The sequence below is a fragment of the Rhagoletis pomonella genome, unplaced genomic scaffold (assembly GCF_013731165.1).
Source record: "Rhagoletis pomonella isolate Grant_MI unplaced genomic scaffold, Rhpom_1.0 Rhpom_scaffold_00011, whole genome shotgun sequence".
Lineage (NCBI taxonomy): Eukaryota > Metazoa > Arthropoda > Insecta > Diptera > Tephritidae > Rhagoletis > Rhagoletis pomonella.
Window position 1 is genome coordinate 20,066,192 of NW_023458565.1, and position 14,924 is coordinate 20,081,115.

The window sequence follows — 14,924 nt, forward strand, 5'->3', positions numbered from 1 at the left end:
GATATTGTAACGCATACGCCATGACAATTCGTTAAAGGAATGGCCCATAGCTATCAAACGTTAAAGGCATAGGTATTATAACTATGTAAACATATGCACTTGTATGTGCACATGAAAGTTATATCTCAGTTTGGACATCAACGTTTGTGGTTTTGGGTATTTTTCACTGCGGATTTCACAAGACGAACGACGCGCACTGCAATATTTCGTGGACTCAAAATTGTGTAAAACTGTTGTCTTCAACTTTTATTTTTTCATTGCGCTTCCTAAGGGTGAAATTTTTTATTGTGCCCCAATTGCTGCAAAATATAAAAATTGGGATGAAATTGTCACACGATTGGGACCAAGAACAAAAGGTATGATCGAAACTAAATGTCGTTCTCGTAGTTTTGTTCACAAGAACGCTTCAAAACCAAAACCGAAATGAGAACAAAACTTTCGAGAATGGTCTCAATGGGAATTATGTAAGAACAAAACCCTGTGGAACGTTGCCAAGAAGAACAAGATTCGAACAATATTCTCTGGAACATTTCTAAGAGAACAAAATGGGAACAAAAGTCTAAGGATCTTTCTCTCGAAGAACAATTTGGGAACTGAGAGAGAACGAAACGGGAGCAAATTATCTCTGAACTATTTGCGAAGAAAGGAAGCGAGAATAAAATTTTGCGCATAGCCTTCCATTAGTTTGAAATGTTTGAATATTAAAACTAATCAAAAATTAACTGAAGCAAAATTATTCAAATAAAGTCAACGAAAGACTTAACACACGAATCTTTGTTTTGTAAAAATTATTTTGAAATCAGCTTTATTGTCAATTTCGAGGGCTATATCTGACTAAAATATGTTCTAATATGATGGAGAACGGCGAAGGTTATTCTCTTGTCGAAGTGAGTTCGGCGTAGACACATGCATGCGAATGACTGTAACTACACATACAGGGTGATTCAATAAATCCGCAAATTTTCTTTAATAAATAAAACTCAACAAATTTTGTCGAAATGATGGCAGCACTCACATTTTACATTACATTACATTTACATTTTACAAAGCATCCAGGGACACTATTAAAGGCTTCAGGTATATGAAGAAAGATACCTATAAAATATTTCATAATTTTTTCGATTTCCAACATTTCGTTAGGAAGAACTGTATGGACTTACCCTTCACATAGGCGTGTTGATACGTTGATATAATTCTTTAATACAAAGTAGAGAACCCTTACAAACATTTTTTTTAAGTATGACAGATCAAAAATTTTGCTTAGGAAAGCTAATAATTACTTGGACGTGCCTAGATGTCCTAGGGAAACAAAAAATTTTTGACAAAGACAAAAAATGTAAATCCTAAACACGAATTTCCCGCCCACTCATCAATCAAAGGAGCATAAACAAACAAGCAAAGTAAGTGGCTGTTGAATGGCAGTTGAGGATTGCAGAAAATTAAATTCAATTAACAGTAACTATGAGATGAGTACCGTCAAACAAAGGCAGCAAATGCGGAAGTTGAAGCGGAAGTACGCTGAATAATTTCTCAATTTAATGGCAATGCACAATGCGAGCGAGCAACGCTCTAAGAAAACAGCGCAGTAAAACAAGCAACAACAAGAAACCTGCTGGCTGACAGACGTGGATGATGATAAAGGTACGAGTAGCAAGTATGCGTTGGCATTTCTTCACGCTCATGTGTTTGTGCGGCAGTTGATGTTGGCGTACCATTAACTATGGCAGTCTACTACAATAACAAAAGCATGCTGGGCTACATAGCGTATGTATGTATGTCCACGGATAGTTAGCGGAAGCGGAATTTCTCAATGTCTGCGTAATTTGATACATTTCCGGCGTTATAAAGAAGGATCTGTTGATGGCGTCGTCAAGATGACAATAATGACGATGAGCAAAATGGAAGGATTTCAAGAGCGTAGGGCGCTTTAATGTGATACGAGTGAAGAAGCTAGTCGCAAAGGAGCGGTGAGGCTGATAGACTAATACACAGCTGCCGCAAATCGAGTAGATACTGGCTATGAAATGCCTGCTGAAGGTGTGTTGAAGGAGCAAGAATGAAGTTGTCACTAAAGATGGAGCCGCAAGAATGCTGAAAATCAAGAAAGCACTGCTGACACATAGCGCGAAAGCGGTGAAGTGATAATAAATATATGTATGTACCTACGAGTAGTAAGTAAGTAAGGTAAGCAGTCATTGAAGAGGATATGCTTACTCGAATAGCACGATATTGTGGCGTCGACGAGCCACGGGGATGCATAGACACGGCAGGAGCGCGCTAAACCACTCAAGTATCCCTGTGAAGCGTTACAAACAACTTACGCGCGCATAACTCAAGTAACATCAAGTAAAGCGGATTATAAAAAAAAAGTCTTAAGTGAACAGGTTGCAAATAATAAGCGTTGGATGTATGTATGCTTGTGTGTGTGTGTGTGTGTGTGCCTCTATTATGGCAGCCAGAACTGTTATAGCGGAAAACTACTTGACGCCGAGGTGACATTTAATTTCAACGCTTACTCAAGTTAGTGCGTAGGTACACTTCAAAAAGCGGAAGGCACAAAAAGCATTAAAATGGAATTTTCACAAACACATACACACAACAGTAGAGTATAAGTAGTGCTTATAAGGTGCTTATACATATGTACATGCCAGCCAGCATTCAAGAAGTTGGCAGTTCAATATGTTGTAACATAACGAATCGGAAGAATATTATACGGGTATGTATGTGTTAATGTGCTTAAGGGGCCAAAATAACTCACTTGCTGTCCAATCTCCATCATGAAATGAGCAACGTTACAAATAATTGCGCATTCAATGTTACATTGGTATGTCCATAAACGTGTTACATATGTATGTATGTACGTACACAATGAAGTTCTTTCGATTACGTTGCGGAAATTGTACGCTACAGTTAATCGTGACACGTAGCCACTCAGTCAAACTCATTTCAAATGCGGAAATTAGCCAGCGACATGTCACAAATACTACAATACATACATATGTACATGTGTCACATATACATATGTTTTGCGCCAAGTATTGTATGGACATGTATTAGGTGAAACTTCTTTTTAATAAATCAATACAAGTGTGGCATTTCCTTGCTAAGGTCTCTAAAATTAAATTTATTTTTGAAAATCTCATTAACATGTTCAATGACTCTGATTTCCGGATGTGTGATTTTGTACATTGAATATGACAAAAAGTAGAGGACATTTGATAAATTGGGTAGGCAGTGGATCGGGGATCAAAATAGCAATAGCAATACAGATAAATTTGGCATCCTAATTTTTAAGAATGAGAAGAGAATGACATTGGCAGTAGAAAGCTATTTTTTTTTCTTTCATTTTTATTATGAGATATTTTCAGCCAAGGTTTAATAATAAAGAGAACTAGTTTTAGAGAACGGTATGTGGACAAAGCTGTACCTCAATTTGTTTTACCGAGTGTTACAGAGTTATGCTGATCCCTTTGTATATATCTCAGAACATGATGTATTTTTGCGCCAAATTTTAACTAACTCTGTCATTTCAGTATATCTAGTATTTTTGATATAAAAATGCATTTTGATGCACTAGAAACATTTCTGCATAAAAATAAAATTTTGAAAAAAGTGGTTAGGGCTCGATATAAAAAAAAAACATATCTTTCGTAGATATGTAGACTTTATATCTAAGAACATGATTTTAGTTTCATATCAATGCTAAATTGGTTTTTGTTCAACATAGACGAAACAGATGTACATAAATAATATACAAATACAAAGTAATTTGGTGTAAATATGAAAGATAAAATTAACTAATTGACTAAGTAAAATTTTATTTTTAAAACAGTTAGCGACCATCTTCAAAAATATTTTGGAGAAAGACTTCCTGTAGGCAATGCGGGTATCTAATCTCAAACATTTAAACTGGTACAACCGCTTCAACAAAATTTTAAAAATAAATCTTCAAAAGTATTTTAAAAGTTAAGCTTAGGTACTTCACTTCTTGTTTGACACCCATATTAAACTATTTCGTTTAACTTAATAAAATTTAATTTGAATTTCTAAACGGGTGGTAACCATATTGAAAACAAAACCTCTGTTAAACCTCTCGCGCTTAACTCAAATTGTAATGAAGTTAATTTTAAATTTCAAAACAGGTTGCAACCATTAAAAAAAAAATTAAAATAAACATTTCTTTTGATTTTAAATTTCATACCAGGTGGCAACCTTCGTCGAAAATACTTTCGAAAGAATCCTTTCTTAAACCTCTCTCATTTGGCGCCCATACTATAATATTTTATTAAACTATTTAATTAAACTGATTTTGAATTTCTAAGCAGATGGCAACCCTCCTAAAAATCATAATCGAAATAAAGCTTTCTTAAACCTCTATCGTTTTATAACCAAATAAGAATATTGCATTTAACTTGTTAATTAAATTGATTTTCACATTTTAACCAGGTGGCAACCCTCGTAGAGTTTATTTCGAAATAATTCGTTTTAGAGTCACTATCGTTTCACATCCGCAATGCTGTAATATTTTTTTAAACTATTACTTAATTATATTTAACTTTTAAAAAATGTGGCAACTCTCTTAAAAAAAATCTATATGTTAATCCACGTCATAAATTATTTCTGTGCTAAATTTCACGTCCAGCGGCTTTAGTGTGAAACAGCAACAAACATATCGCACACCGTCTTCAAATGGGGCACAACTCAAAATTACACGTTTGTCAGAAAATGCGAAAAACTATATCTTAGCACATGATAATCATATCGGCAAAGCAGACTTTACCTTCGTTGTTTTTAACAAATTATAACAAAAATTTGCTCCGGATTTTGCTGAAAGGTAAATAAAAACTCTGTGTACATTTTTAGCGCATAATTTCCAAAATGCCAAATTTTGAGTAGTGTCTCTTTTGTAGACGGTCAAAATCATGAAATTTTCATATAATTTTCTATAAAAAAAAATCGTTTCTTACGAAAATAAGAATATACCTGATTATCTCTAATTTCGGAAGAACCCCTTGATGGAGTAATACAGAATATCTTACCTTGAAAATAAGCAACTCTAGCTTCTGGTTCAGGCTAAGAATCTAATAACTTTTAGTCAGCTCAACTGAAAAGTGTACCTCAATCAGATTAAAGTTATTTAATTTCGTGTACCATTTTATGCGGAATAAGTACTCATCTTCTCATTAAATTCACAAAAAAGTTTTTCATAACTGACTGACTCTTTGAAATTTTTTGGTTGTTTACCGTAAGTACACATTTGTCTTTGCTTTCGCTCCTGTAAATTTCAAATGGCAATCAGAATTTTCAACTGCATTCACTAGAACTGCTGTCTCGCGCTCGAGTAAAGTTTGTTGGCGCACTTTTAACTAAAGTTCGTTCCTGAAATTGTAATGAGTATTTACTTTACCAATTGTAATTAAAATATTAACGAAATTCCTCATCAAAAACAGCAAAAAATTAATACTCATTTGACAATATACTCCCTTTCGATACATACCTGAGTAGATGTTTACAAATATGTATACATATGTATGTACATATTTCGAATGCTTTAGTGCACTACTTGCAAGCTGCGTTGGCGCGTGGCACACTTTTCCGTTCAGTTGGTCATTCGCCACTAAACCGAAGAGGAAGTAAAAGATGAAGGATGGTTACGGTGACCAGATTATTGTGGCCAAAAATCGGAACATTTCTAAAGTATTGAATTCGAACGTACAATTTTGTTTTTAGAATAAAAATGGCTTAATACAGTTATATTTAAAACAAAGCAAAGAGAAAAAAATAATTAAAAATGTGACTTATGAAAATATAACTTACTAAAAAACATTTAATTTAAAAATTTGAAAATTTGTAGAACATTTATAAAAGTTCGACGAATCTGAATGAATGTTCATCACGATTTGAAACATTTTAATCAGATTTACTAGAATTGTTTTGAGTATGCAGTTTTGAAGCCAATAAAACTTTAGTATAATAAAGCGCAAGTTGGAAGAAGTTTGGTCTTACCATTGATTTTGAAAATTTTTTGTTCGCGCATTTTCTACCATACAGAGTATGTTGGACAATTTTTTTTTTTATGGAGAAAATGAGCAACACCTACCGCAAAATTTACCAAATTTTAATGATAAGTGCTAGCTACTTAAAATTTGCACTTTGAATTGAATAGGTTACAAAAATGCATACTCAGAATGTTTCTAAGTAATTAATTAAAAAGCTCAAAATTTTGATGAAACTTTATCGAATTTTGCAAATTTTGTCTTTGTTAAATAACGAGCCACACTGTCATAAAAAGTAATAAACATTAAATAATCCAAAGGGGAATAGCCAAAGAAAACTAAAATGTGTCTTCCCTATTTATGTTTTTGTCACTTCTTAATCGGTCCCGACTTTTAAAAAATATTCAGCGGGACAATTTTCTCAAAATCGATACTGCCCGCCAAAATTGGTACGAATGGTCACCGCAAGGATGGTGGAAAGAGGCAAAAAAGTGACCAGGTCTGGCTGGCTGCATGCCGTCGTGCCAAATGACCTTTGTGTCGGAGCGCAGTTTACCAACTAATTATGGAAATGACTCAACTTAATTGAAACTTTCATGTAAAAAAAAAACTTAAGAAAAAATGCAAATAAGCAAAAACGAATTTGAAAAAAAAACAACTATAATGTCAAATAAAACAGCGAAAGTACTCATTCATATAAATAACTATGTAAATGCCATAAAATTGCAAATGAAGAAACTACCTGAATGACAAGCGGAAATGAATAGTTGCTTCGAGGTGCATGACATTTATGTCGTTGCATGAATGAAAAGTAGGAAAAAAACTTATTAAGTAAGGCATTACAATATTTGAAAAAGAATTTTTTCAAGTTCTCTTTCGCCATGCTTTGTTGACTGCGCTAATAATATTTGATATGCTCGGTTGCTTCTTAGTAAGTAATTCAAGCGACTTGTTTAATTGTTTGATTGCACTGCATTGTTTGATTTGTTGAAAAGACGTATTCGAGTGAATTATTATGAGTAGTATTTATGCAGCAGATGCACATAAATAAAAATGTATGATGGGCAGAATTTTCTCCGTAACCGTTGAAAATTTTTTTCGAGATTTTTACAGGGAAGTTCTGGCAACTGTATTTCAAATCGCCACAGCCTTTCGAAAGACAAAATAAGACACTTAGTAATTCTGGCAATTATCTTTCGAAAGACTAATTGAAAGATCTACTAAAGAGGAAGTATTCGCGTTATTCTGCTTGTATTCATGCATTTCTAAAAATATATAAAATCTAAAAGTTAAAAGAAAATAAGACTAAAAAAGAAGGCAAATTATTCAAAAAAAAAGAAAAATAAGTTTCTAAAGCTTAACGAAAATTTGAAAATATCTACTGTTATTTTTAAAACAATAAAATCTAAAAATTAAAAGAATTTTTAAATTAAAAAAGAAAAGAAAATATGTACATTAAATAAGTTTTTAAGTACAAATTATATTAAAAATATATGTTTTTTAACTATCAAAACATAAAAAAAGAACTAAAGTAAGGAGAAAAATACATAAAAAGTTTCTAAAAAATAAATGATATTAAGAACAATTAAAAAAAAATAAATTGTACTAAAGAAAAGAAAAAAACACGTAACATACATAAGTATGTAAAAAATAAATAAAATTAAAAATATATTTTAGTTTAACAATAACGAACTTCGGATCTCCCGAATGGCACACCAGTGCTTTCTTCACTCGGCTATTGCGACTGTTGCAGCAGGCCGAGCAAAATGATAAACATCGCCATTCGGAACATGCTCAAGTGCTTTCTGTCAAAAGAACTTTCCACCATAAAAGTTGGCAAAGGAGCTTTCTTTGTAAGACTTTCGTGCCAGAATAAACAAAATCATTCAAACTAACTTGCCTACTGCCTTTCAATTGTCTGACAAAAGACTTGCAAATATCTTTAATGTTTTGTTTTTCAAAAAATGTTGTAATGGTTTCGCAATTTTGTGTCCTTCACCTTTTTTCAGAAACATTTCGACGTTTCCTCGGAATTTTGTTGGAACCGTTTGGAATTATAATAGGCTTTTTCATTTTACATTTTTTTGGGGGACCTTTTTTAATTTTTCAAAATCTTTCAACTTTTTATTCCGGATTTCTTCGTGATCGTTCAGGATATTTTCGCAGTCTTTCATGCTTTCCCATTTTCTTGGGGACCACTGCGACTAATTTCGGGACTCTTCGTGCTTTATTTTTCAAAAACGTTAGAGATTTCTTACGAAATCGTTCATGCTTCGTGATTCTTTCCGACTTTTTGAAAATTTCTTGGGGTATTTTCGGAAATATTTCGGAATATTTGCATTTCATTTTATGGACATCCAGAATTTTTCGGGATATGTCGGGCTTCGAAATTTGTCCAGACTTTTCGTGATTTTCTCGAGATTTATTTGGGACCGTTCAGATGTATTTTTCGTGATTTTCATACAGTTTTCCCGAACTTTTGATATATTTTTTTAAGTTTTCTTTTTTTTTTTTAGTTTTGAAATTTAACGGTTTTTCGGGTTGTTTATGAATTTCTATTTGAAGGGGCCTGTCGAAATTATTTGTTAACTATACTTCGGTCCGCCTTTGGAGTATTTGTAAAAAAAAAACCATTAATATGCTGGGACAAAATCAGAAGAAAGGAAGTGAAGCAGGTGTTTTATTATCTTCCTTACACAGACAGGGGCCGTATTTTCAGTAGTCCATGATATTTATGGTATGAGTTCTGTTCCGCATTTAGGGCCGGTTACTCAATGGGCCTCATGCATAAAATGTGAGTTTCAGCTCAGACTCAATTTTTGCACCAAAGAAGTGAGCTCATGCTCAAGAATTCGTACTAAAACTGGATTCGACTCAACTTACTTAAGCTCACTTTTTATGCATGAGGTCTAGTTAACACTAGCTACAGGTTAACATCGCTATCGACTCGTTATGTGTTATGGACGCGTTCATGTCGATAACGATGTTAACCTGCAGCTGGTGTTACCCAAACATTGAGTAACTGGCCCTTTGGCTCTGAAGCGGTGCAAGTTAATTTTAATTTGGCACAAAATTCCGCTAAAGCAGTGCACTGTTTTTTTTTCATTTCCTAGGCAGCCCGCTCATTTTGCAGATACAGAATCCGTATAATCTAGGGGTCTTCCTTCGGAGAAGAGTCCGCGCCATTTAACATATTTTAAGATAGTGCAAGTTTTCACAGTGCCTTGCAATAACTTGTGCCTAATATCAATACCATTAAAACTGAATTTTTAGTTTAAGAATACTCGATTACTTAATTCGTATAAATCATTTTTCACCATTAGAAGTACAATAATTGTCTTTATAACATTATTTTTGAATTTTTTGAAAAATTAAGTCCTCTTGCCATCTGCCATTTTTAATTACCCAGTTAAAAGAAGGATATGAAAACGGCTTCATTAATTGACACTTTATAAATTTAGCACGTCAAAAATATATAAATTGGACATTATCAGCTGATATGCTCATACATATGTACATACAAACACAAACTCATGCACATACTTCCACACTAGTGCATAACTCAACGTCAACACATAAATAAATTGCCACATATTGCACGCGAATCTTACACCCGCACAGAAATGAAGTTAATTAAACTGCCATAAAATGTTTATCGTTGCCAATAATGGCTAAAAAGTGAACATCAACACAGCAAATTTCTGAAGTAAAAGTGGTACGAGAACGGAATGAACAAAAAAATGCTGAGCAAAAACTGAAGGAGAAATTGAACAGAAGAGAAGGAAGAAGCAATCATTTCGATAGTATGTATGTTAAACAGCAATCAAGTATGAAACTGGAGTATGGCCGAAAGTGCACTCGTATAGTACATTAGGTTGCCTCACGCAAAAAATAGTCACTGCTTACAGCAAAATATTTTGTCTCAATTTAGTGTTATTAGACTGCATTGAAAATAACTCTAAAAATCGGAGTTTAGGTGGGAGTTTTTTTTAGAGATTTGCGTAAAAGTTTTCCATCCTTTGGTGCGGTATCGAAGGTTCTTTTCACTGGATCGTCGCCATCTAAGCGTACGACACGTACAAGATAACGCAATCGTTTTATCTTGATTCTTGTAATAATTTCCCTGTCATCAAAAAGCTCGCACACTTCGCCTTTCCCTCTTTAAGACTCGTCTCCAAAGAAAACAGAGCCATTGATCTTGCGTAGAATAGCTTTTTGTCTATTTATATATTTAACTCTGGATGTTCTGCAAGTAGGCCTAAATCTACATATGTATGTACCATAGAGCTGGGAACTTCATCCGGATTTTTCAACTATCCGGTTAAACCGAATATTCGAATATCCGGATACCTAAATGAAAAATCCGGTTACTCTGGAAGCTAAGATAATATTCGGAATTTTCATTTCTTAATAGCAGGCGCTCATAAATGGGTAGTAACAAATTTTCTATCTCTACGCACAAAATTGTTTTTATAAATTTTTAAATTTCCAAAATTCTACTTTAGAATTTGGAAAGGCTTTCTACAAACCAATTAAAAAGTTCAAAAAACAAATTTATGCGTATAGAAAACTTGGTACTTCATATGCATCAGCGCCTGGTATTGGGAAATTAAAGTATCGTTTCGTAAAAATAAAAATAAAAAATATAAAATTTACCGCGAGAGTTTTTTCATGGCTTTAAAATATCATGGACGGAATAATGAAAGCTGTTAGATACTTTTGGTCGTGGTGAATGCCTTATCAAATTATAGCATTTCCAAAAAAGTGATGACAAGAATAGTCCCACTTGTTTATATTGTGACAAAACGATACAAAACAAAGGGCCAACTTCAAGTCCGTCAAGGGCTATTTCACTCTATCGTGTGCATAATTGAATTCACGAATATTGTTAGTGAGTTTGTTATTTTTTTTTTTTGATATCCGAAAATATGAATACTAACCGGATCTTCGTAAATCCAGATATCCGAATAATTGCACTAACGAATATTAACCGCATATCCATACTATCCGCATTTTATTCGTGCCAACGCATAATCCGCATGGATATCCGGATATTCGAATATGCGGATAGTCCCAGCCATAATGTACCTCATAGCTATATAAACAAAATATATACAAATTGATACACTTTTCTTATAGTTAAGCGGTACATATTTTAAGGCTTCGTTTTCTGCATAAACATCCGCAGAGTAGTTATCATCTCGCATTGGTTTAATGGAGGAACATGAGCTTCCGTTCTATGAATTGATATGAGTTGTCCTTCGCGGCACCTATATTACGCCACCACTATATGGATCACCCTGTATACTACAGTGACTATTACAAGTGTTCAAATGTTGACTTTTTTAATAATATTGTTCCTGCTTCATACAAAACCAAACTATTTGCTATAGAAAATGAGAAAGAAATTTTAATTTGAAAAATATTTTCGGTATTCACGTGGATCCGGCTATCAAGCCACCTGGTTATGCGATTATTTTTTATTAAGTTTACAACAGTTATCTGTGCAAGTGTGAACACCCACATTGTGAATATTAAAACAAAATAAAAAAGTAACATGTGAACACTCGTTTGAGTCACTCTATGTGACTCATAATTTCATAATTTCTGCTTTCAGTACATTTTAGCCGCTTAAATTTATGAATAGGATACGACCAGGCTAGACATGAAAATGATAAATGCGTACCTCTTATAGTGCCTTACTGAAAGCAAACTTAAGTTTAACGTAAGCTTTGGTACTGAAAGTTTCCACAAAACCCCGCATAGTTTTAAATAGTTCCAAAAATTCTTGAAAAAATTTCCAAAATTTTACAAAATTCCTAATAAAAATACAAAATATTCCGAAAAGTCCCAAAAATATCCCAGGAAAATTTTGAAAATGCTCGAAAACACATACAACTTTGGATGCATTTGAACATTAAAATATAATGGTTTATCAAAAAAAAAAAAATTGCAAATAGTCAAAGAACGATGTCAAAGCCGTTGCTTCTAAGCCAACAGAGATTTCAAACTTAGTAAAGTTTTTTATTAAACTGGAAGTAGAATATTGCTAGGCGAGCTGTGTGTCAACTAGTGAATCTATAAAAAGATAAAGAAGTGGTTCAATAGCCAACACTAACAGTTGCGTAATATATTATAAAAAATATTTATCAAGTAATTAGAATAGTACCACAATAAGGCAAAGTCGCTCAAATGCTCTCAACAGCTGATAAGTAAATCATTTCTTCTACCTCCACCATTATCAACAGTATCGCTAACTAATATCTACATACATATGTACAACCACTTCAGCCTATCTCAAGATTCGCCAACACTTCTCCCAGATAATAGTCGGTTAAGCGTTTCGCCTCCCGCCAACCACTCTCTACCGCGCCATGCACCGTCGAATAATAGTTTGTATGCGTCGCCTCACCGGCGAATTGCAGCAATGGTTTTCCACTTCTTCCATCCGTCAGCGGCTTAGCCAAATCCGCGCTACCTGTGCGTAGCTCTTCGGTATACATCGAACGAAATGAATAGCTGCCGCGAAAATGGGGATTACTAAACCATTGTGTGCGCAAAAATTTCACAGGCTTTGGCACATCGAAAGTAAGAAACTTTTCAAAAAGCCACTGCAGAGCATTGAGAACCTCCGATTGAGTTAGCGTTTCCATGTGACGTGCATGCGAACCGATTATCCAGCCTTGAAGCAAACGTGGCTGACAAGTAACGCGAAAAAAGCCGATTGCGCCCTCCAACCAAAATTTCTCAGAGTTGCGTAGCTCTAACAGATCCTCATCGCGCCAAAGGAAGCAAAAGCCAGGCCAATCGCTTTGTCCAAACGGGTCTTTAAATTCCATGAAAAATTTATCGACTGTGCCCAACTTGAGTCCGTCAATAGCACGACATTTGGCAGGCGGCAGCGCTGGCGTAAACATTTGCTGATGGGTTTCCTTAAGCACGCCCAGCGATACAGTGCAGATGACATGATCAGCTTCGATCAGTTCACCATTCCAAAGTCGTATGCGTATGTTGCCATTTACTTCCTTCCACGCGATATTTTGCACGCGTGAGTTATACCGTATGCGATCGCCAAGTATGCCCAAATCAGCTACATCGTCTTTCCGCGCTTGCATGAGTAGCCGCAATAAACTGCGGAAACCTTTATCTTTCCAATTGAGTTGCTGATCGCCTTCACATTCCCAATACTCGAGTTGACCGCGCGCAGAAACTTCGAACAAATGGTCTGCACCATCCACGGAACTCAACATTTTTTTGTAGCTGTCGAAAAATTCACGTGCCACTGCCTTATCGAACGCTTGCGTCTGCGGCAGATCACGCCAAAATGCCTCGGTGTAGTATGTACCCAAGGAGCCTTCGAAATCTTTTAATCCCGGCTGGTGCGACGTTGTCAAATTGGAGGCGACAGATTTGAGCACGTCAGTGGCTGCATTCGAGAGTATTTCCTTGTTGGAACGCACGCATTTGTAGTCGTCATAGAACGTGCTTGTCGGCTGCAACATATCCAAATCTTTTACCAATTCAAATATCGCATTGCGCTTCTCCCCATGGCACCATTGCGCACCCAAATCGACGACATTATCCGCAAATGGTATGGTGTGTACGCGTCCACCAAAACGATTTTCAGCTTCAAGCAGCAACACATTCTCAAAACCAGACTGTAGGAGGCGTGTCGCTGCAGCTATACCAGCCGCGCCGGCACCAATTATCACAATACGCGCCGATTCCATAGCCTTCGATTTGCTTGTCTGACCGATCAGTTGTTGCCGATCAAGTAGCATGCGTTCGTTATGTGCGATTTTCTATCGCGCTATTGCCAGCGAGCCGCAGCGTAAGATCCCCAACAAACTTTTTAACAGCTCAGCACTTGGCAAGCAACTGGCGTTTAGCTAGTTTTCAGCGGTGGCGCTCATACCACAGAAAGAGCGTACTCATAGAGCATAAGTATAATGGATTCTCTACATTGTGGTTCATATCATCACGCATACATATTTATAGAGGGTGAAACAAGAGTGATGCAGATCTTTGACATTTGATAAGTTAATGTTTTTGCTTATTTTTTCAGGCAGGTTTTGGCGAACTTAGGCATGGAGCGATAGTCAGTTGAACAAAGTGAAAGTGATCCAAACGTTTCATGGAAATTGTCGTTCTGCAAAAAGTGCTTTTCGGTCAACATAATCGGCCATCTTAGTCAACAATCAGCCGTTTGGTGCACAATATTTACCCATGTTTCTTCGCTTGACATGGTTTTTGGGCCGTCGAAGTCATCAGACCTTACTATTTGGAAAAATTATGTACTGGGTGACACCGAATGAGCTATATGGTTTAAGTTCTTTATAACAGTTTTTTTTACTCTATGCCAACGGGATCCACGCCTGGAAATGACCTGCCAGCAGCGTTGCCGAATGCTTTTGCTGAAAAATCGTCATTTTACCTTGAAAAAATCGTAATTTCGGCCAAAAAACCTCAAATTTTTGGTTATAATACTGGGTGGCGCCGAATGAGCTATATGGTTTGAATTCTTTTTAACAGTTTTCTTTGGGAATATTTGAAAGAAAGAGTTTACGTTAACAAACCAAGAACCATTCTCCAACTCCAAACCAACATTCGAAATGAAATCATGGCCATTGCACCCGAAATTCTGCGAAAAGTTATGGAAAATATGCTAAAAAGAGCACGTATGTGCGAAGCAAAAATGGACATTACTTGCAGGATATCACTTTTCAAAGCTAATTGCAAAAAATTACCCAATAATATACTGTATTTAAAAAAAATTATAATAATCGCATAAATAAAAAAGTTATAAACCATTTAAACCATATAGCTCATTCGGCGCCACCCTGTAGAAGAACGTAGTCGTGACACGAAAGAACTGTTCCCAGGACGCTATGCCTCGCGAAGCAACGAGGTCAAATATTCGGCGAGATC

At 35.3% G+C, this 14,924-nt stretch overlaps 2 protein-coding genes across 3 annotated transcripts in view; one reads left to right on the top strand and one right to left on the bottom strand.

The window, feature by feature from the left end:
- The window catches only part of LOC118746785, a 253,271-nt gene that overhangs the window by 192,987 nt on the left and 45,360 nt on the right, over window positions 1–14,924 (top strand). The window lies entirely within an intron of this gene.
- On the bottom strand, window positions 12,188–13,738 carry LOC118746784 (spermine oxidase-like). Its single transcript, XM_036480694.1, has one exon. The coding sequence runs from the start codon at window positions 13,724–13,726 to the stop codon at window positions 12,284–12,286; it is 1,443 nt and encodes a 480-aa protein (XP_036336587.1). The 5' UTR covers window positions 13,727–13,738; the 3' UTR covers window positions 12,188–12,283.

Bases quoted from the DNA above. Each gene is read 5' to 3' on its own strand.
- LOC118746784 (XM_036480694.1), bottom strand. From the start codon at position 13,726: ATGGAATCGGCGCGTATTGTGATAATTGGTGCCGGCGCGGCTGGTATA.